Source organism: Etheostoma spectabile, unplaced genomic scaffold (genome assembly GCF_008692095.1).
Source record: "Etheostoma spectabile isolate EspeVRDwgs_2016 unplaced genomic scaffold, UIUC_Espe_1.0 scaffold00003770, whole genome shotgun sequence".
NCBI classification, from domain to species: Eukaryota; Metazoa; Chordata; class Actinopteri; order Perciformes; family Percidae; genus Etheostoma; species Etheostoma spectabile.
Genome location: NW_022603070.1, coordinates 1 through 23,213, shown reverse-complemented (window position 1 = coordinate 23,213; position 23,213 = coordinate 1). Strand labels below are relative to the sequence as shown.

General features: G+C 40.2%; 1 protein-coding gene and 1 pseudogene across 1 annotated transcript; one reads left to right on the top strand and one right to left on the bottom strand.

The window, feature by feature from the left end:
* Positions 1-4,478: 4,478 nt before the first annotated feature.
* LOC116676811 (zinc transporter Slc39a7-like) lies at positions 4,479-15,323 on the bottom strand. The gene is given in 10 exon segments (XM_032507674.1): positions 4,479-5,654; positions 6,158-6,354; positions 9,386-9,455; positions 9,458-9,498; positions 9,775-9,909; positions 10,676-10,756; positions 11,860-12,028; positions 12,842-12,870; positions 12,873-13,367; positions 15,187-15,323. Coding segments are annotated over 9 exon segments (1,464 nt in total). The 5' UTR covers positions 13,360-13,367; positions 15,187-15,323; the 3' UTR covers positions 4,479-5,399.
* A 640-nt stretch (positions 15,324-15,963) lies between these two features.
* On the top strand, positions 15,964-21,457 carry LOC116676812 (major histocompatibility complex class I-related gene protein-like; annotated as a pseudogene).
* The last annotated feature ends 1,756 nt before the right edge of the window (positions 21,458-23,213 follow it).

Below are 23,213 nucleotides of genomic sequence, written 5' to 3'. Positions count from 1 at the left end.
GGATGAAATAAACTTGACTTGACTTAAAATGAGGCTTAACTGCCTTTCTGGCAACTCTGAGGATTACCACCTTGTTAATCACCTGTTGCTAGTGTTGCAGTGTTAAAATCACTACGTGACATTCCGATGATATTGGAAGTACGCGTCATGTACAAGTACATCATGTATCTGTATTCTTTGACCTTATTATAGTAGAACAAGACAAATACTTGGCAATTAGGCCTAATTGGTGTGAACCACGCAAGTCCTAAACAGGAATGAAGGCAGGTGGATAAGATTACATACAGCAAAGACACGTGACTGAAGATAAATGGAGAAAATGGTCTGAACACTGCAATCACATCAACTAAAAAAAATTGTAAACACCCCCCCCCCCATTGATCAGGTTTTGCACGCTAAAATATACCCGTGTGTTGACAGATGTGTGACAGAAATTGTCCACAGAACGTGATTGTGTGGTTGTACACTTGTTTTCAGACGTTAATTAACTGAACAGCTTTGTATGAGAGAATTTGTAGGAAGACAAAAAAAAACCTACCATTTCTAGAGTGCTTTAATGTCATGAACTCTTGGAAATGGGTTTGTTTTTTTTATGTAACAGTCCCAAGAGTACACGTTCTGTGTTTTAAGTGTAGCTACACACAAAATTTCAGATTTTTTATTTACGGGACAAAGTCCAGGTAACGAGCTGCCAGATCTTCTTCTGTTATCTTACGGATTTATGTCTTATTTTTGTTGCCGTTCTTTTGGTCCTGGGGGGAAGAAGGCTATGTTTTATTATTAAGTGGAGTAGGGCAGACTATTACGCTATCTTCTATAGTCCCTGTTTTCTATTACTGTCACAATCAGATGTCATCTTTCATCATGTTTATGCTTACATATACTGTATATATATATATATATATTTATATATCTATTTATATATATATATATATATATATATATATATATATATATATATATATATATATATATATATATATCTGTGTGTGTGTGTGTGTGTGTGTGTGTGTGTGTGTGTGTGTGTGTGTGTGTGTGTATAAATCATTGAGTTTCTTTGTAGTCAAATGATCACCTGGCTGTACAAACCTTCTGTAACTACAGTGGCTAAGCCCATTTATTCCTGAATTCTTATTTTAAATGCATTTTCAAGTCAAGTCCATATTATTTGTACAGCCCACAAAATCACAAATGTGTCTCAATCATGCAGCGTGAGACTTCCTCCGGGTCTGTCAGGACAAATGGAATCAAGGTTCTATTTTTAAAATTCAACACTTTTGTAAAAGCCAATCAGAAAGTTGTATAAAGTGTGCAGGGAAAGCTGACACAGAAGCAGAGCAACATGAAACACATGGAGTTAATTTGTTAACTAAGGTTCGGGAGCAGGGCCACGCCTAAACCACACCTCTAATCACCAGACAAACCTACATATACCGTGCTGCGTAGCCAGACTTGCGTCTCTGATTGCTTGACCCACCCTCCCTTACCCTCTCCTTTCGTCCATCTTCCATTCCTGTTGCACTTCTCTCTCTTGTCTCTTCTAGGTACCGTCTGGGGGGTCTGTAAACTATTCGGGCGAAAACTGCTTCTGAGACAGAACCCCCATCCTGAGTCTCTTCCACCCGGACATCACACATCCTCCCAGACCAGCCATCAGACGACATCCACATCAATTTCGCACATTCATAATGTTCATTTGCACATTCATAATGTTCATTAAATCTTTAACTAACACATGGTTGTGGCGTGGTCCATGCTAGTGAAATTAGCAGCGAGGGCGTGACACTTAACCTGCCTGACATGTGGTTAAATGTTTTCATAGTTTTCATAATGCTGCACGCTTTGTGTAATCTATCTGTCAGATACTGTATCCTTTACACAAACTCTTAAACCTTAAAAATGAAGGTATTAAAAAATGAAAATATGTTGGCGGAGTCCTGCAGCGGCCTGGGTTCAAATCCGACCTGTTGCCCTGTGCTGCGTGTCATCTCATAATTCAGCCTTTGTGCAGAATTACATCCACTAGAGCCAGTCCCAGAATGAGCTTTCATTGGTATGTACCATTTCTGAGTCTGTAACTATTGAAAGGGGGGGGGGCAAAGTGGAGGCTGGGGTTGTGGCCTTGACCAACTGCCACTTTGCTCATGGGGGGGCCAAATTCTCTGGGCGGGTAAAGCAGAGAAAGGGGAGGTAACCTTTCCCCTTGTGCCCTCATAAGGGGCAATATTCCAGATCGGCCCAGCTGAGCTTTCATTTTCTCAAAGGCAGAGCAGGACACGCCTATCACCATTTCTAGCCCCTGGGGGCCCATCGGCAGGCTAGAGGAACTCATATTAAAGTTAAAAACTGTTCTCCTCTAGTCCTGATGGGAGGCCCTTAATGAACAACACAGCCGTCCTCAAAAAACCTCTCCCCTTCAGGTTGTCTCCATCCAGCTCTCAGTCTGTCCCACGGACGTTTTTGATACCGAAATAGAGTTTGTGTCTCTGCCCTGTGATTCATGTCTGCTCTGATTATATTCCATTGCAGGTATGTGGTATCCTGCAAGCAGGTTCACGTGAACACTGGAATAGATCAGAGCAGTTGTTAGTGTTATTAGTAACACCTATAATCTTTCTACTATGACAACGCATATCTCATGTGAACAGGTTTCAAAATTGGCATCATTTTCCAGCTAATGTGTAATGCAGCTAAACTTTAAATATTCACTAGCCATTTTGGCTGGTAGAGGAAAAAGATCATTTTGACCTCTGGCTGAGAGACATGAGGCCAAAATGGCTCTCTGGCCTCCCTGAGGATTCCCACCTTGTTCATCACCTGTTGATACTGAGGTAATTGGCTCATTGTTGGAAGGTTAAAACACTCAACCCTGAGGCTGAATGACTGTTGCACCCACATGATGACTTAGCTGGAATATTTGTCCAACCTAAATTAATCTGACAACGAATTAAAAAAAAAAAATCAGATTTAAACATTGAGTTTAATATACATCAATGTAAACAAGGTGGCAGGTGCATCATTTGCACACAGCAATTAATTACCCAGGCTGCTCCAACATGGGAATTTAGAGTGGTTAGTTTCTATCTTAATAGTTGTAATGCTAAAGGTTTCATCTTTTAGAAGTGATTCAATGTAAGACACGCACAGATATAAGACGAAACATGTGAATGTTTTTATTGTCAGTAAATTTGGTGTTTAAGAAATAAGAGGTCCATAGTAGGTTTCTGTCTGTTCAAAGAAAGTTTTTTCCTCGCCAATGTTGTTGTTTATTAGCTTTCACTTTCTCAAAGGCAGAGCAGGACACACCTATCACCATTTCTAGCCCCTGGGGGCCCATCGGCAGGCTGGGGGAACTCATATCAATGTTAAAAAAATGTTCTCCTCATGTCCTGATGGGAGGTCCTTAATGAACAACACAGCCGTCCTCAAAAAACCTCTCCTCATCAGGTTGCCTCCATCCAGCTCTCAGTCTGTCCCACGGACGTTTTTGATACTGAAATAGAGTTTGTGTCTCTGCCCTGTGATTCAGATCTGCTCTGATAACATTTAATGGCATTTTTCTTTTCTCCAGTATTTCCTCTAACTTTCAGAAGAAAGAAAGACTGCTGGCTATTTGTTTGAATAAGGAAATGAAGTAAAATTTACATAATAATTAATACACTTCTTTCAAAACGTAAGGACGTTTATTCTGAACGATTTTGGTTTTAGAGTTAATCTTGGTCCATGTTGCGAGAGGGCTTCCAGAGAAGGAAGGTGTGACCAGAGCTGTGCTGCACATAATTTAATAAGGAAAAAAATAAAATGAGATTAAATAAACTTCTTTCAAAACGTAATCACGCCACAGTTGAGTCACTGTACTTTTTATTCTTATAGACAGTAAAATTACAAAAATAATTTTGTTTTCTATTACTATCAGATTTCATCTTTCATCACGTTTATGCTTTAATTTGTATTTGTTTTTGTGTGTGTGTGTGTGTGTGTGTGTAAAGCACTGAGTTTTCTTTGTAGTCAAAGGTAACTTGGATGTACAAACCTCTTTTTAACTACAGAGGCTAAGCCCATTTAAGCCTGAATTCTTATTTTAAATGCATTTTCAAGTCAAGTCAATTTTATTTGCACAGCCCACAAAATCACAAATGTGTCTCAATCATGCAGCGTGAGACTTCCTCCGGGTCTGTCAGGACAAATGGAATCAAGGTTCATTTTTTAAAATTCAACACTTTTGTAAAAGCCAATCAGAAAGTTGTATAAAGTGTGCAGGGAAAGCTGACACAGAAGCAGAGCAACATGAAACACATTAGCAGCGAGGGCGTGACACTTAACCTGCCTGACATGTGGTTAAATGTTTTCATAGTTTTCATAATGCTGCACGCTTTGTGTAATCTATCTGTCAGATACTGTATCCTTTACACAAACTCTTAAACCTTAAAAATGAAGGATCTACTGCTCCCTCTTGTGGTCAGCTCTGTGAATTTTTAACTTGCTAAATAAAAACAGGCCATTCAACCATGTACATTATCATTATCACAGTACAATACATTTTCAAGTATTAAGTTGTTAGAGAATATGCTGAAAAGTAATCACTGGAAACAATGAAGCGTTATCGGAGATGTTCATCACAGCTGTCAGTATTATCCTAGCATTGGAAATAAACAATAGATTGTTTAGGAAACATTTCCCTTCATGAAGGCTTTAATAATTTGAGAGTACATTTGTAGAAGCCACGACATTTACTGTTATTTTGTGGAATGTAAAACATTAAGACTAATTTTTCTCCAATGAAACAGACATTAAACACGTGTTAGTGAGCAGGTCACTGCAGGGAGAACAACCGAGCCAGTCCATCGCTTTCTCTGCTCTTTCACTGACTGACTCTGAGATGTACCAACCACCTGCAAAACGATAGAAAATGTGGTGTTATGGCTGGAAGATGAATCTGCTTTAAGCCACTTCTGTAAGGAAACCTGGCCGTCCGTTTACGCTGCAGTAGAGCTGCAGCTGATTGATCCGCGTGGTAAAAGCGGTGAGTGAATTCTGGCACTGGACAGAAAGGATTTCTCCTCTAGTCCTGATGGGAGGCCCTTAACGAACAACACAGCCGTCCTCGAAAAACCTTTCCCCATCAGGTTGTTTCCATCCAGCTCTCAGTCTGTGCCGCTTTTTAAGAAGACAAAAAAGAGACAGTAACCCAAAAAAAAAAAAAAAAAAAAAAAAATCAAAAATCAGCCATTTGCCACCAGGAGGTGGATTTTGTCCCAAAACATAATTAATAAAAAAAAGGAGAGAAACCACACCCCTGACTTAACCGTCTACTTGAACTCTACTTTAAAACCAGCTTTTCTTTCTTTTCTCCCCCGACCGTTTGACCTTTTCACCCTCTGCGTCCACTCGGCTGCGTCTCACTCGTACTCGGCAATCAGCACCATCATGCCCACCCCGAACAGCAGCGCCAGAATCTCCATCAGAGACTGGCCGAAGCTGGAGCGGCCCGCCAGCAGTTCTGGCAGCACGGTGACCGTGGCGATGTAAACAAAGCCGCCGGCCGTGAACGGCAGGATCCAGGCGGTCGCCGCCGCGCCCACGCCCTCGGCCAATAGGGAGCAAGCTGTGCCGGCCAGAGCTCCCAGGGCAGTCAGCAACTGGAGACACATGGCCTGATGGGAAAGATAGAAGATATTTCACTACAGTCTAACATAATCCCACAATGGGGAAATTCACACTGTTGCAGCAGCGAGGGATGGGGGGGAAATTACAAGACACAGAGATGAACAAACAAATAAATATACAGTACGTAAAGAGAATACTTATTAAAAATAGATGACAGACTTTAGGGCTTTTCACTAATTTCATTTTTTTTCCCCTACAATTGGGCCTCAGCTCAAACTTTGATGATTTGTCACTCAAATGTTAACATGTTTGAACTGAGTTTTAACATCAACAGTGAATTGTAGTGACCAATCAGAGAAGGGGGATCACCGTGCAGATAGCAGAGGGTGGGGGTCCATATATGTTGATGACTGGGTCTATTCAATACTGGGCTGATAAACTTCATTCATACACTTTTAAAAAAGCTCGTGCTGATTCTCTGTGACCCAAAGATTCCTTGTGCTTTTAGTTGACGTACAGCACATGAACTGAAGCCCGAGCAGTCAGATACCTTTTTTTTGGTGCAGCCGGACTGGACAAGGATGGCAAAGTCTCCGATCTCATGCGGGACCTCGTGCAGCAGGATGGTGAGCGTGGTGACGGCGCCAACCGCTGGGCCAACCAGGAACGACGCTCCGATTGCCAGGCCGTCGGTAAAATTGTGTGTGAAGTCGGCTGCCAGGTTGAGGTAGCCCGACACCTTGATGTCTGTCAGTGGAGAGAAGGAAGAACTAAGGTCAAAGCTTACAGAAGAGGTCTTCAACATCCTTTAGACCGGGACCTCTAAGCTGAAAGAGAGAGTGAGTAGGGACCTCCTACCGCATATATATTGTATACAATTGAGTTGCATATTAAAGCAGTGCAGAATGGCTGAAAACTTCTTCTGTAGGATTGAATCAGCCGTTTGTTAGGAGGTCACAACGTTCTGACGGTGCCAGCAGCACATACTTGCGGGGACATGACTGACAAGTCAAAAGAACCGCACGTTTCAGCTCACAGGAAGAAACACAATTACATTCTTACCCTACATGCAAATGAAGGCCTTGATGATGATGATGATTGACACGTGTTTTAATAAAGGCCAAGAACACGTGTTTGCAGTTTCAGATGGCCGACAACAGAGTTGTCCTGAATCTAAAACCACTCCCAATGTTCACTTGTTATCAACGTGCCTACAGTAGTGGTTCTTCTGTAAAGTGTGTCTGAGTTCAGTGAAAAGCGCTCTATAAAATAGGTCTGGGTATCACCAGTGATCTCCCAAATCAATTCTGATTCCCATTTGATTACATACTGTACATTACAAATGCTTTATTAATCTCGCAATGGGGAAATTCACAAGGGACCGGGGGAAAAGTACAAGACACAGATAAACAAACAATAATTATAAAGGAAAATGCCACAGACGTCAGGGTATTTCACTCAATTCCTTCTTAATTTTACACAATCTTACTGTTTCATTGAAGCATTTCTTTGCAAATAATTTAGCATAATAAAAATGTAAACCTGTATTTGGTCATGCATTTTGCTTAAGGGTGCCTAAAATCCTACAATTTGCTCCCAGCTCCCCCTTGCTGAGAGACTGGAGAATAAATTAGGTTAAGAGTTTATAGAATGTATAAGCAAACTGTTGATCAGCCTCCATTAGGACAACGCATCAGGAAACACTTCCATAGTTATATATCAGCGGTTTCTGTTAAAAGGAGGTCACGACGTTCTGACCACAACGGTGCCAGCTGCACATACCTGTAGGGACATGACTGTCAACATAATTATATTCTTCCCCTCCATGCAAATTAAAGACTTAATGATGATCATAAATGGTTGACACGTGTTTTAATGAAACCCAAGAACACGTGTTTTCAGTGCCAGATAAGCGGAGCTGTGCTGAATCCAAAACCACTCACAATGTTCACTTGTTATCAACGTGCCTACAGTAGTGGTTCTTCTGTAAAGTGTGTCTGAGTTCAGTGAAAAGCGCTCTATAAAATAGGTCTGGGTATCACCAGTGATCTCCCAAATCAATTCTGATTCCCATTTGATTACATACTGTACATTACAAATGCTTTATTAATCTCACAATGGGCAAATTCACACTGCTGCAGGAGCAAGGGACCGGGGGAAAAGTACAAGACACAGATAAACAAACATTAATTATAAAGGAAAATGCCACAGACGTCAGGGCATTTCACTCATTTCCTTCTTCATTTTTACACAATCTTTCTGTTTCATTGAAACATTTCTTTGCAAATAATTCTGCATTAAAAAATTGTAATTATTTGGTCATGCATCTTGCTTAAGGGTGGCTAAAATCCTACAATTTGCTCCCAGCTCCCCCTTGCTGAGAGACTGGAGAATAAATTAGGTTACGAGTTTATAGAATGTATAAGCAAACTGTTGATCAGCCTCCATTAGGACAACGCATCGGGAAACACTTCCATAGTTATATATCAGCGGTTTCTGTTAAAAAGAGGTCACGACGTTCTGACCACAACGGTGCCAGCTGCACCTGCGGGCACATGACTGTCAATAGCATTCTTCCCCTACATGCCAAATAAAGGCTGGATGATGATGATAAATGGTTGACACGTGTTTTAATGAAACCCAAGAACACGTGTTTTCAGTGCCAGATAACTGGAGTTGTGCTGAATCCAAAACCACCTTGTTCACTTGTCATGAACGTGCCTACTGTAGTGGTTTTACTGTAAAGTGTCTTTAGCTACTTTTTCCGACAGGAGGGATTGTTGCAGTTCCAATAACATATCGTTCTTAGAACGCTTTTTTCTCGTGTTCTGACTGGACCAATTTGGGGATTATTAAGTTCCTCTGGCCACAGTTGCGCATAGTGGTGGTTAGACGGCTGTGTTATAATAACAAAAGGTCAGTTCCTATGGCCACTTGGCCAGCGCAAAAGCAAATGGAAAAAAAACGCTTTGGGGGAGAGTAGTTAGTAGAGCTATTTAGAAGTGGACTGTTCCTATAACCACGTGGTCGGAAAGAGGCTATAGAGTTCTGTGAAACGCGCTTCATAAGTAGGGCTGGCATCGTCAAGGATTCCCCAAATTAATTCTGATTCACAGGGTTATGATTCGATTACATTACATTTGAGATACAATTCAATATCAATTAGGTTAAGGAAAATTCAGTTGCAATACCAATTTTGCGTGGATATAAAAGAGATTCTTCTGTTGTACAATCTACAAGCAGGGAGCAACCTGCCCATATTTGTTTTTTAAACACAGCAGGTTAACGTTAACATTAAGATCTGAACCCGCAAAAAGTTAGCTGTAAGTACTTTTTACCTACCACATTACCATAATAAAAGTCTAATTGCGGACTGTAATAACCAATATCAGATCAATCAAACAAACTACCGAACTCTACATAGTAAAGACTCCATGTTTTACCCTTGACTGAGTTTTACATTTTTATTTCAGAAGCTCTAAAAAAAGTAGCATTGTATTAGATTGTAGGGATGTTTCAGGGCAGATAGGTAATGTTTTATAAACTTGAAAAAAATTAATTTAGGCAGACAAATTAAATGGGGCACAAGTCTGAGCCTCTGGTAATAAATGTGCATAGGTCACTTCTATTCTGCCAAACCAGCAAGTTAATTGGGAATTATCTGCTTATGATTTTAAATTGTGAATATCTTGCGTGATGCGTCACCTCACTGCAGGTCAGTACCTGACCAGCAGAGGGAGCTGTGTGTTAAATCTGTGCAGATCTAGGTATGGTTCACCTGTGCTCTTCTCCTGTGTCTCCTCTTTCTTTGGCACCTTCTTGTCTTTGCTTTCTTTCTTCTTCTTCTTTCCTTATCTTCTTCTCCATCACTGTCCTTCTCCTTGGGAGCATCTGAAATGTGACATAAAGTTCAAATTAGGCCCGTCTGCAGATCAACTATTGAGATTACGAGTAGTGGCTACAGAGGCCGATTTAATGACCATTTCTACGTTCATAAGTCCTTCAGGTCAATATATACTGGACATACAAATATACAAGATAACACATGCTAGAAACTGGAGACTTTCACTTCAGGGGCAATGAATACTTTGTCCTGCAGATGAATACTTTATGTACTGTATAACAATGAAAAAAGTCTTCTGTCAGGAAGAAGTTCCAGCGCCGTACCATGCGAGTGGCCGTGGGAATGTCCGTGGCCGCTGCCTCCCTTCAGGGCCCGCACAAACTTCTCCACAACCAGGAAGGCGATGATCCCACCGAGAACCCACAAACCCACTGACATCATGTGACCGTGGGCGGCTCCTGTGCAGGCAGAGGACAAATCAGCGCTGGTTAAAGCTGGGATACATGTGGATAGAGTTTGGTACATACTGACGGTCATTGTTTTCCACCCGTTTTGACTAATACCAGCCCATTGAAGCTGTAGGGTAGTTTAAATATATTTAGGATCTTTTTGTTGATTGTACTTTATCTTAAGTTTTACAGCCAATACAGAATACTTTATTATTTAAAGCGCCGTATTGCTGAAAGTGTTTAAACGTGTAATATGTCTGCATGGTATGAGCATGAGTATGTCTTTGGGAAAGAGCAGAAATAACTGGGATGCATGTACTGTATAACATGCAGATGAACCAAAACGCCACACAAACTCTGATTCTGTTCATCCCCTTCTTAAAGAATTCATAAAACTGCCCTCAGGAAGACGCTACAGAGCCGCCGCAGCAACCACGAACCTTTACAAAAAGTCTTTCATACCAAATGCGATAACTTTGCTAAATGTGTATCCCCCTCTCACACTGTTATGGTTGCCTGTGCCGTGCATGTTGTGCTGTGTATTGGATGCAAGGTGATTTACTATGATGTGTTGTTAACCAACCTATGAGGCCAAAGTCAAGTTTTCACATAAATGCACAGTAAAAACTAACTAAAAGATGAATGTTTCTTCTGCTGAATCCAGTATACAGTTGTGTTTGGCTTTTGTACATTTCGTTGACTATTTGTTACCTGAAATCACCCGTTAACAACACTAACTGAATGATACATTAGCTAAAAGGATATTGCTGCGTACCATGGGAGTGGCCGTGGTCACGTGACTCCTCACTTGCGTGCGAGTGTCCATGATCTTCTTCTCCGTGGTGAGAGTGGGGCTCTGTGCACAACAAATACGATACACAAGAGGAAACGGACATTAAACACAAACAGACCAACGGAACATCCTGCTACCACGTCCGTTTTAGATGAGCATTCGGTTATTGGTTCAGACGAAAGGATTTTTTTGTATGTAGAGTATGTACATATACACAATATACAATATATACAATGGTGCTCATAAGTTTACATACCCATGCTAAAGTTGATTAAAAAGAGGAATAAAAAAATCATCTTTTGGAAATTGGAAAAATCCAACCTTTAAGGAAAACAATTTTCTTTGTGAATGAATAATGTTTAGTAAATAAAGAAATGCAGGAGGCATAAGTACACACATCCCTATGTTAAATTCCCATAGAAGCAGGCAGATTTGTATTATTAAAAGGTCAGTTACTTCATGTATCTAGGATACTATGCATCCAGATGAAGTTCCCTTGGAATTAAAATAGCCCCCCCCATCATCACATACTCTTCCCCATACCTAGAGATTGGTATGGGGAACTTTCCATTCATTCAAACCTTTATTTAACCAGGTTAAAACACTTTTACAAGAGTGTCCTGACAAGTGGCAGCAGCATGTTTCAAACAGACAGAGACACTTACTTGTAAATACATAAACACACTTTCACTCATATTCAAACAACAATGTCATCATAAAAACCCCCGGGTCCTAAATCAATTTAAAAACAGTGACATACAGACTACCTTTCTGCAAGGACCTTTAACAAGCCTTTAAAAGAATAAAATGAGACCAACTCCTTCAACTGGAGTTCATTTCATAGCGTCATCTCTCAATGCAAATCAAACCAGCTATTAAGCTAAGTGAAATAAAACCATGCCAATAACTAGGTATGGTGAAGGGGATCCTGTATATATTTGTATCCGTCTAAATTTTGCAGAAGTGTCAGAGATGGGAATCTAACTCTGCTGGTCAGTCTCCAGACAGCATGAAAGTGAGTTCTCAGAACAAAAAAACAATGTGAATATGAGCTGAAAGGAGAAAAAATGTCCTTCCTTTGTGTGTATGGAGTAAATTACCTGCCGTAGAAGATGTAAATATCAAACAGATCAGGGAATACAAGCTTCTTTGGATGGACTACCCACCCAAAGCGTGTGGAATGAGGTGGAGGAAGGCGTCTCCCAGCAGTCCACCGGAGGCGAAGCTGAGCAGCACTTTGAGCAGGTTCTGGTGCTGGTCGCTGTTGGACTGAACTGGGATCAGAAACAGGATGAGGAAAGGAGCCGCGCTGATCAGCAGGGTCGCTCCGATAGCCTGCGCACAGCGATGGAGGGAGGATTACTGATGATGAACGTCATCAACAAGGCAGCAGAAAGGACAAAACAGTTAGAGAAACAGTCAAACAGGAGTTAGACGAGGAAAGGAGCAGAACTCAAATGTTTTGATTATGACATTGTTGCATCAGCTCCAATAACACAACAATAAAGAAATCATTACATGGAAAGCCTGCTCCGGGACGCTTACAAAGGATATAAAATGTTTGTTTTTGGCCATATATCAGTCTGAGTCTGCTATTGGAGTTGAATGAAAAATAGAGTTGAGCAGATTTATGCTCAATTATTTTATATTGTAACGTGTTCAGGTAAACAAAATAACACGAACACGTACAACAGAATATGATTATGAAGCAACACAACCAGTTATGGGTTTGAATGTCAATTTCACTAAATCACTGTACCAGCCCTTTAAGAACTAGTTCAACATGTGTGTGTGTGTGTGGAGGGGGGGGGGGGGGGGCTTACTGCCAAGAGTGAGATGAGACTATACACACCACTCCTTTGTCTCAGAGTGTTATCGATCCTCTCATCAAACTCTTAGCAAGAACACAAATAAGCATAATTTTCCCAAAATTTCTCAAACAAGTTCTTCAAAATGTTGATTTGACTTTGTGATCGGGCTCTTCTAAAACAGCCTTTTGCCCATTTTAATCACGCAGGTTGACATATTCGTACTTAACGGGTGTAGATTGTAATGGGAGGAATCAGAGCTTTATTCAGTCTAACCCAAGTCTAACAGATAATAGATTTCCCTGGCCAAACAGACAACCGTTTTAACCCATGACCAAACCTGTGTCCACAGCTCCACCGTGTCCCTTTCTCTCCTTCTGCCTCCCTCTTCACCCTCTCCCTCGTGGAGTGTGCGTGTCCACTCTCCTCCTTGTGCACCCGAACAATATCCTCCGCATCCTGATGAGCGTGCCCATGTCCGTGAGCGTGTCCGTGAGCATGTCCGTGAGCGTGTCCGTGATCGTGAGCGTGTCCGTGATCGTGAGCGTGACCGTGATCGTGAGCGTGCCCGTGATCATGAGCGTGTCCGTGATCGTGAGCGTGCCCGTGATCATGAGCGTGCCCGTGGTGTTCCTCTTCCTGGAGAGGGATGTTGGCCTCGGCGCTCCACTTGCTCGCTCCGTGGAACATCTTCACGTCTTCATGATCGTCTTCTCCGTGGGAGTGGCCGTGGTGATGGTGGCCGTGGCCGTGGCCGTGGTCGCCATGGGAATGGCTATGGGCAGTGGTTGAATGTGAGGCTAACAGGAGTACTGCAGATGTGGCCAGTGTCAGTGCCAGCAGACGTATACAGCCCATATTATCCCCTTTGACAAAGAGAAAAGGGAAGAGGTCAGAATGAATAAAAACTCACTGGTCAGGCTGCTCAGAATGATATTAGTCACTATTAAAATCACAGTTTTGGAAAGGCGTTGCATTCGTTGAAGAAAAACAGGGAAACAAATCAACAGTGAAACTACTATAAAATGTGGAAAATTCCTTAATACTTTCCCGTTGAACCTTTTAAATTCCCCTTCAGAACACAAGACAAAATAAGAGTTTAAAATCTAATGTTCAAAAATAATCTTTTTGCTTGATTACAATGTTTTTGCGATTGTGAATAGCCAAAATTGCGATCGAGATACTGATAAAAAGATTGGATTTAGTTGCCCTAATAACCACTTTACTTTAATAAACTCCACCAGATAATCAAGGGAAATGATTTATGTTTTGCCTTGCTACATTGTACACATTACTGTGATAATGCAAATAATAATAATGTATACTTTATTAATCCTGCAAGGCAAAATTACCGTGTTTTATTATTGTTATTATACACAAACATGCTCAGTTCCTATACATGCACTAATGGAGAGATGTCAGAGTGAGGGGGCTGCCCGTAGCAGTTGGGGGTTCGGTGTATTGCTCAAGAGCACCTTGGCAGTGCAGGTGAACTGGCACCTCTCCAGCTACCAGTCCACTACCATACTTTGGTCCGTATGTGGACTTGAACGGAATTTTGTTCCGTTACCCCACCTTGTGTAATCAAATTATCAGATGTAGTCAAACGTGTTCCAGATTAACACCACATCCTGCTTAATTATCAGATACCCGTGCATCTTCACTGAGAAGGGGGTGTATGACCTGTCTGCAGGTAGAGCTCTTCTTTCTATAGATCAGATCAGCCAGTTTGTATGATGGTGCCAACATGGCAGCTAGCCAAAAAGCACTCAAAATGGAGATGCGTCTGCTGCATTAAAGTCAGTAATTGAACAAGTGCTCCAATGTGTCGTGTCCATAGACTGTTAACAGTAATAATATACAGTCTATGGTCATGTCTTAAGAAAAGTAGCAATACGACAGTCTAATAAAACCCTTGTACATCACTCTAATGTTACAGCCAGTACAGGTGGGCCTTATTTGAACTGCCTCATTGCTGCTGGGTATCATAAACTGTCATAATAAAACATAATATTAGTTTATTTATGTTTTGTGTTGATAATCTGAAGGATAACTCACTCTGCCGGTGACTACAGCTGTCACAATACATTTAGTGGAGTAACGAGTACAATATTGGATCCCAAACTGGAGAAAAATAAAGCAGCATTAAATGGAAATACTCAAAGTAAGTTAGGGTTAGGGTTATTGTAGTTACTGGAGTAAATGTACTTATGTTCCACCAGTGATTCATGTTATGCTCTGCTGTTCATTGGCTGCTCGCCATGATGTAAAGCTGTTATAATATATAATGCGGACAGTGTGAAGGAGAGTAGTCATCAGTCTGTATCAGCAGGTATCGCGATACCTGCTGATACAGACTGATGTAACTGCAACGACTCTATCCGTTAGCTTATTCAAAAATCATCCTTTCACTTGCAAGTCAGAGTTAGCTTTGTTTTGAAATTGTGTTTACTCGGGGGCTTCAGACATCACGTGTGGCGGTAAAGCGGATAATCTGTTACCTCTCTTTTTTAAGTGTTAACTTTAATCCACAGTAAACAGCAAACACTCCATGTCAAATCGCATCTCTGGTTTGTACAAGTTGTACAGAAAGCTAAGGTTACTAGCTAACGTGCTAGCATGTTGCTGCAGCAGTAGCAACATGCCTAACTGCGACATACAGTAAAAAAACAAACAATTATTTACCGGATTGTGTCCGATATCTCTGCCTACTGGGCTGCTGAATAACTCTCTGTTATGCGTACAGTGTGTTAGGTAACTGCTAATGTTTCTGTCTGCCTTGATGCTACTGGTAAGACGTGGCATTTACTTTGAAGTAGGCTCATCAAGATCTCGCGAGAACGCACTCAATTCCAGTGTGTGCCTCCTTCTGTGTGTCCTCATCGTCCCTACTTAGATTTAAAAAATAAAAATAAAAAAACTGTTTTATTTTCATGAGCATGTTATCATAACATGTGAACGTATTTTGCATTATTTCTTAAATTTGCCTTAATTGTTCTAAAGAACGAAAGAAGAATGGAATTTGGTCATCAGATGCGAAGAAGAACAACCAGGAGTAATAGAAGTATTTGCGAGAATGAATGTGTGATGTCTAGAGACGACAGAGCTAGGCCTGCGAGGAGCAAAACGGAGACAAGAACCTGTGAAGAACTGGTGAAGAATGTATGTATTGAAAATGGGGCTTTTTTAGATTAAAACAGCATTAAAAAGCACATTAACTTAAATAGAATAGAATGCATTTTATTATCACGATAGCCTAAATACACATGTACAACAACACTAAATTATTGAGTATTACCATTGTATACTATAGTGTACATTTTAGAGAGAAATAGTATAGGACTTTGAACTCCACAACACGTTGTCTCGCAGTAGTTTTGTTACTTTACCATTTTCTATCCCCTTCTCTCTAAATGTGATTATGTGAAGGTTTTGATAAATAGTTTCTTTATGAGTTGAAAAATGAATTGCCACAAAACTGAAAGTGGTAGAAAGCTATAATATTTCCATTTGTCATTTCCAACAAGTCACAGTGTGAGGGACACGCCCTCCGCAGGTTCAGCATGAAAGACAAAATCAGTGACTGTAGCTCCAGGCTCCTTATACTCAGCAAAACAAGATGGAGAAGTTATTTTGCTGCTGATCTTCTGTCACGTTACATCTGCGGGTAAGATCCGTCGGGACTGCTGCAACTTGTTTAAAGTCACTTTGTAGCGCGACATTGGGAACACAGCAGTTGCACTTTCACTTTGTCACGACTTTACATAACAGCAACGCCATTACGTGTCTATGTAGGCTCTGACACTGAATGCATATCGTCACCTTCCTAAAATAATCGCCTAAGTCATTTTTTGACAAAAAGTATTTCTTGCCTATATCATCTCCTCATGGTGCTGGCCACCTCTGGTACAATTTCCTACATTCTCAGTTGAACAGGTCATGTGATTCTACGCCTTAGTATAACTGCCTAAGTCAAAATATGTTCGGTATTTGGTTCAGTTTTTTGTGTTTTCTGAAAACGTGAAAAAACGACTTAGGCGATTATTTTAGGAAGGTGACGATATGTTCTCATTCTCATTAGGACCGAACACTGAAAGGGCGATGGATTGGCGTATTGGTTTTGAAAAGGAGTTTTATAATTTTTCTGCTGCGCAATCGCATCAATAAAAGGCTTAAGATGACTTTTTTTCCCAAAAACTTTATTAAAAAGTAGGCTATATTCAAATATACTACAAATAATTGGCCTAATAATAAAATGTAGGGAGGTGTGGGGGGTGATTAACAATATTAATTACAATTAGACAAAATGAACATACTCTTCAAAAGGGTCACCATACAATATGACAGTTGTGTTACTCTTTTCTTTCTATAGGTTGAGAGACTTGTATTTATATTCTTGAATTCACTGAAAAACGCTGTGAAATGGGGGTAATATTAAAAAGAAATTACAATTTGCCAGATAAAACCAATAGGTTGACAATTAATTCAATTTTCAAATGTCATGTTCAAAATGAAAAAGAACTATATTTTGACGTTCAATATTGTAGTATGATTGTTTACACAGAATGCAATGTGTAATTCAAGTCCATAAAGTAATTCAATGAATAGGCAACTGTCCCCCATATCATTGCTTATAGTTGGTCTGACATAATTCAGTCAACATTATATATTACAGGGATTCCAACACATTAACTAGTTTTCCTTAATAATGATCATAACAATGCACAAAGCAAAAGAGCATGAGCTCAAATAGGGCTACGTTAAAAAAAAGTTAGACAACTAGATAATAGATAGATACTTTATTATATATTCCAACGGGAAATTCAAAGGTCCCAGTAGCTTAAAGACACAACATACACATACATCATAAACAGGATGATTAAATGGCAAATCCACATGAATAACATAGACAATAAAAGAAAAGATATTAAATCAAAAAATCCACATGAATGTACAAAGAGACTTAGACTTCTCTTATTAGGGATGTAAGCATGAGATGCTTAGGGCTGGGGTAGGGTCTATATTAATATAAGCCTATTCTGTTTTCTTTTTTTTTATCCCATTGTGATTTAACAGATTTTAAATGTTTCTCTCTTTGTCCTGCAGTGAAACACTCCCTGAAATATTTCCTTACTGCATCTTCTGGAGTCCCTAACCTTCCAGAGTTTGTGGGCGCGGCGCTGGTTGATGAAGTCCAGGTCGGTTACTGTGACAGCAACATCAGGTCTGCAGAACCCAAACAGGACTGGATGAGGAAGCTGATAAAGGACGACCCACAACACCTGGAGTGGTATGCTCTGAAGTGTTCGGGGAATCAGCAGGTCTTCAGAGCCAACATTGACAGCTTGAAGCAACGTTTGAACCAAACGGAGGTACAGTATGTTTATGTTCATCGGCCGTAGCCAGCCTAGTGGAGGGGGGAGGGGGGGGGGCTTTTAATCACCAGTTTGTGCTGGTATCTTAACGAGCACGCTTTTAGATGCACCGGAAATATTACTACGATGTTGTCAAATTGGTTATCATGTACACCTTTTTATTGGTCAAAAGGCAAGGCACGCCTCAACATTTATTGTTTTTGTTTGAAGTTAGTTGCGTGGCTTGTTGATACATTAGTGTGTGGGGGGGGGGATCTCTGGGCACCTCACCACTCGATTCAGGAGCCGATTTGACTCTAAACCGATTATCAATGCCTCTCGATTGTGTGATTTAAAAAAAAAATACATATTAATCTGAGTTTGTTAGATTTGACATGTGCAGTATTTGTCACACACAAGTTATAATGTTTTGTCTACTGAGGTTTTTTATTTTGTAGTCATACCATGCAACATGCTGAGTCACCTTCTCTCTCAGTGATCTTCCATGTCAGAGGCTCAGTCATGTTTAAAGGCGGAGAATCGGCTTCTTAGAACATGAAACACGAGGGGGTCGGATGTGATAAAGTAGATGAACGCCTACTTGTGTTATTTTGTCTTATTAGATCATGTGCATGTATAAAAAAAAAATCCTTTTGGCCATTTTGTGTGGGTTTTTTCTGCACTCTTGCCTAAACTCTAAGTTGTCCATTATCCATTTTCATCTTTCCGTCTTTCTGTCTGGAGACAGTAACCTTTAAATAAAAATCAACGCATTTCAAAAAATAAATTATAATTGATTAAACTCATCTGCATCGAGTATCGAATCGATCTAGAGAGAATCAAGCTGCATCTAGAATCGATTCTTTTCCCCACCCCTATACATTAGACGTCGGATTGTTGGATGTCGCGTTGCCGTTAACACATTCCCAACAGTAGCCTGGTGCTTTTAACATGATTAGGGCTTCGGTTTGGTTTGGATCATTTTATATTCGGCAGATTGAAATTATTGGCTACCGTTATTTTAAAAGACGCTTGTTAATTACAACACACAAAAACAAGTTAACAAAAAATTAAATTATGGACCTTTGGCAGTGAATATAGCTTCCAGCTTCTCTGTGGTCATGGTCACCTTTGCTGTAGTCTCTCTCTCTCTCTCTCCTCTCTCTCTCTCTCTCTCTCTCTTCTCTCTCTCTCTCTCTCCCAGGTGCCCACATCCTACAGAGGATGAACGGCTGTGAGTGGGACGATGAGACCGGAGAAGTTATTGGTTTTAATCAGTACGGCTATGACGGAGAAGACTTTATTGCGTTGGACCTGCAGACGCTGACATGGATTGCTCCAAAACAACAGGCCTTCATGACCAAGCTTCGATGGGATGCTGAGAAAGCTAGATTAGAGTATAATAAAAACTACTACATCCACAAATGTCCTGATTGGCTGAAGAAGTATGTGCACTATGGGAGAAGCTTCCTGCAGAAAAGGTAATCACATAGACAAATCTACTGTTGTATGGGCTCAGTGTTCATGTGGCTTTTCTGTTCTAATGCACTGGAAAAAATAAATTAGCAGATATTAATTGATCCCAAATTTGGAAATTTCAGTGCTACAGCAGCTGCAAAGAAAACTCCCTCACACTGTCTAACTTGCAGAAAATATGTAAAGTTTAACAGTTGGCAACGTTTCAGTACTAGACCATCTTTAGGCAAAATAGTGCTACAGCGTCAAAATATAAGACAGACAGCACACATACAGAATATACAGGAACAAATAGGATAGACTTATGGAACTATTCAAAAATAAAGATAAAAAAAAGGAAAAAAGATGTAGATGCATACAATTCTAGTGTCTGCCTCTCTGCAGAGGTTCCCTCAGTGTCTCTCCTCCAGAAGTCTCCGTCCTCTCCAGTCAGCTGCCACGCTACAGGTTTCTACCCTGACAGAGCCATGATGTCTGGAGGAAAGATGGAGAGGAGCTTCAGAGGACGTGGACCTCGGAGAGATCCTCCCCAACCACGATGGATCCTTCCAGATGAGTGTAGACCTGGACCTTTCATCAGTCCCAATGAAGACTGGAGGAGGTACGACTGTGTGTTTCATCTCTCTGGTGTGGAGGACAACATCGTCACCAAACTGGACAAAGCAGAGATCAGGACCAACAGAGGTGAGACTGGAATCAGACGTGATGGAGCTTGGTTTGCTTGGAGCTATGGTCTTGTTACCTTTGCCAAGGTGGTTATCTTTGTGGTCTTTTGTATTTATTTGTTTGCAGCCGATTTCAATAAATGTCGGTAGGTAACATAGGCCGTAATCCAAGAAAGAACTTCTGAGAAACTTGTGCGTATAATGCCAACATTTTAATTTCAACCTTATTGTCCCCAAGAGGAAAGTTGTCTCACAGCCAAGTAAAACACAGAACACAGGCTTGAACATAAAACTTAATAAATACATAACACATACAATTATGTTAAAAGATCAGCTAAAAAAAAAGCAGTCACAAGTGGTGCCTGTATTGGAGACAGTATTGAGATGATAGAAATGAGGGAGGGGAGAGACGGTGAGGAAATAAGTATTTGAAAACCCTCCTATTTTGCAAGTTCTCCCACTTAGAAACCAAGGAGGGTCTGAAATTGTCATCGTAAGTGCATGTCCACTGTGAGAGACATAATCTAAAAAAACAACATCCAGAAATCACAATGTATGATTTGTTAACTATTATTTGTATGATACAGCTGCAAATAAATAGTATGCGGACCAGTGGTGACATTTACTGAGAGTTGCTGCAAAAGTTCCTTTCACACGTAGGTGGCGCCACGAGAAAATGGTAATTAGTTAGTCTGTGCACCAGAGAACAATGAGAAGAGTGAAGATCAAATAGCACCACTGTGTGGCTAATTGAAAAAGTGCCTGTACATTTTGCTTTTAACTCCTAAATCCTAAACTCTGAAGTGTAGAAGCAATGGCTTGATAAGTTGTTACAATGGAATGAACACAAAGTGTGCGTGTTGTGTTCGGTTCCAGTTCGTCCCTCAGAGTTGCCGGCTGGTGCTGTTGTTGGAGTGGCTGTAGGACTGGTTGTTGCTGTTGTTGTTGCTGCTGACACTCTGCATCTCTGGACTCTGGAGAAGGAACAATTATGGTGAAGAAAAAATATGTTTTTACTCCACTAATAACTTTAACATGAATACCGCTGATAGTCTCGTCCTATATTATGTGTGGGTACTTCAGGGAAATCAATCCATTTATTATTGTTCTTCTTTTATAAATTCTGAAATGTAAAATGGTTTTCTCTCATCTGTATTTCAGGCTTCCGGCCTGCTAACAGTAAGAATTCTACCTTAAAATACACTCAAATTGATTTTCTTTTCCCCCGTGTGGACAACCAACTAATACCCTGTTCACCATAAAATAAATAATGTTCTGCAAATTGAGGACACTAATATGAGAAAAAATGTGTTTGCTACTTTTCTGACAGGGTGACAGCAAAGATTAGAAGAGGAAGCTGAACTCTGAGTGAGGAGTCAACATTTTCCTTGACAGGTTTGTCTCTAAGAAAAATCTAGAGATTCCTGACTTGATGCACGACCGTCAGAGCTGAAGATTGCCCTGAAGAACTGTGGAGGCACACCAGCTCTGGTGCGACTGCTCCGGAAGACCAAGATGTGGAGATCAGAGAGTGCTCACAAGTACAAACCACAATTTACAAATGCTTTGATGTTACTGAATGTGCAGCAGGGATGATATCACAGGGACCAGGAAGTTTTCTTTTCACATAGCTGAAGATGTTCATATGCACTCAAACAAAGACACATTTTTCCCACATTATCACTATCATAATAGTAATAATAATTATAATTAATACTAAAAGTCCAGCCTTAAGTTGACCTTTTCAGGTGCAGAAGTTTCTTACAAGTACTTCATGATAAGTGGTCAGTGTTACAGTAGAAACACATACTCTTAGGGCTGTATTGAGGACTACAGTATACAGTTTGAATCTTTTTCCAATCAGTTAGGGAGATGTGTATTTTCCAACATATTTAACAATGAAGAAACTTTGAAGCCAACAAAGTAAATGAATAAAAAACAAACAAATCTAATCATCTAGAAATTTCTGAAATATCTGTAATTCTTAATCATTTCCTAAGAAGTTTCCTGGCAAGAACTACATCCTTTGATGATATTTATAGTGAAGGTAAGGGATGCAGTTATTAGGGGGACTAATGACCTTCATACAATCTTCTAATCACATAGATACGTATGTTGCCTGTCATTTACAACCACACACACACACTCATAAGGAACATTCACTAAATATCTGAATATTTGGCTATACACGTAAGCGTAAGGTCACAGACATCGGCAAAAGAGAAGGACACACGTTTTAGCAATGCTCATTTGGTGAGAATGGGGGCTGGCACACTCTGCATTAATCAATCAAATGAGCCGATAAAAAATGCGAGCTGTGGTGAATATGAGTGAAAGAGATGTTTGGACGACCTGCAACTGCAACGTCTGGTTCAGTCGAGCTTTGGGATCATTTTGACTACATGTGTGCAGAAATTGATAGCTACCAAAATAAAACTTCTCTCTCAGATGCTTGGCACAATATCAGATGTTCTGCTGGAGGTATAGGGTGCTATTAGTTGTGTGTAATGTCACAAGTTGCTATGTGTAATTGCGTTTGCATGTAATAGACATGTATTGACATCTCTCTGTCCTTTTTTTTTAAAGAAGAATTTAAGATAGAACACCTTAAAGTCACTGTAAAGCCCCTGCAGAAATATTATGGGAATACGTTTCAGGCCTGAAATACTAAAGTGTTTTTTAGATTTTACAACAAAAATGTATTTTTCAATTTTCTTTTACCCCCAACATAATGTTCACCTAAACCTATAAACTGAACCAATGGTTATGAACAATACTTAGTGACCAAACGCTGGTGAAGCACACAAGGTGTGTTTCAGATCAAAGATAAAATCCTGCTGCCTTCAGCTCAGGGAGAGAGGATGTCGTTGCACAGAAAGAAGTGACTCCGGCAAACAGCTGACTTTACTGACGATGATGAAAAATATCCTTTTCTTACAGCTGCAGCATGACATCATGTGTTATGCATTACTCTTTGCCAAATATAAATATGGTTATTACTTAGTAAAACAGTAGGAAATTTAATTCTTCTTCTTATCATTATTACAAAAATTGTGCTGTTTAAATATACACATATTTTAGTTTCTTCAGAGCAAGTTTACTCTGGAGACCCCAATTGATACAACAAAAATATTCTTTGATTGCAAATATATTTTTTTATTCATTGTCTTTGTTTTTGATTTTTCAACTTTAAACACATTAGAAAAGTCACAGTAAT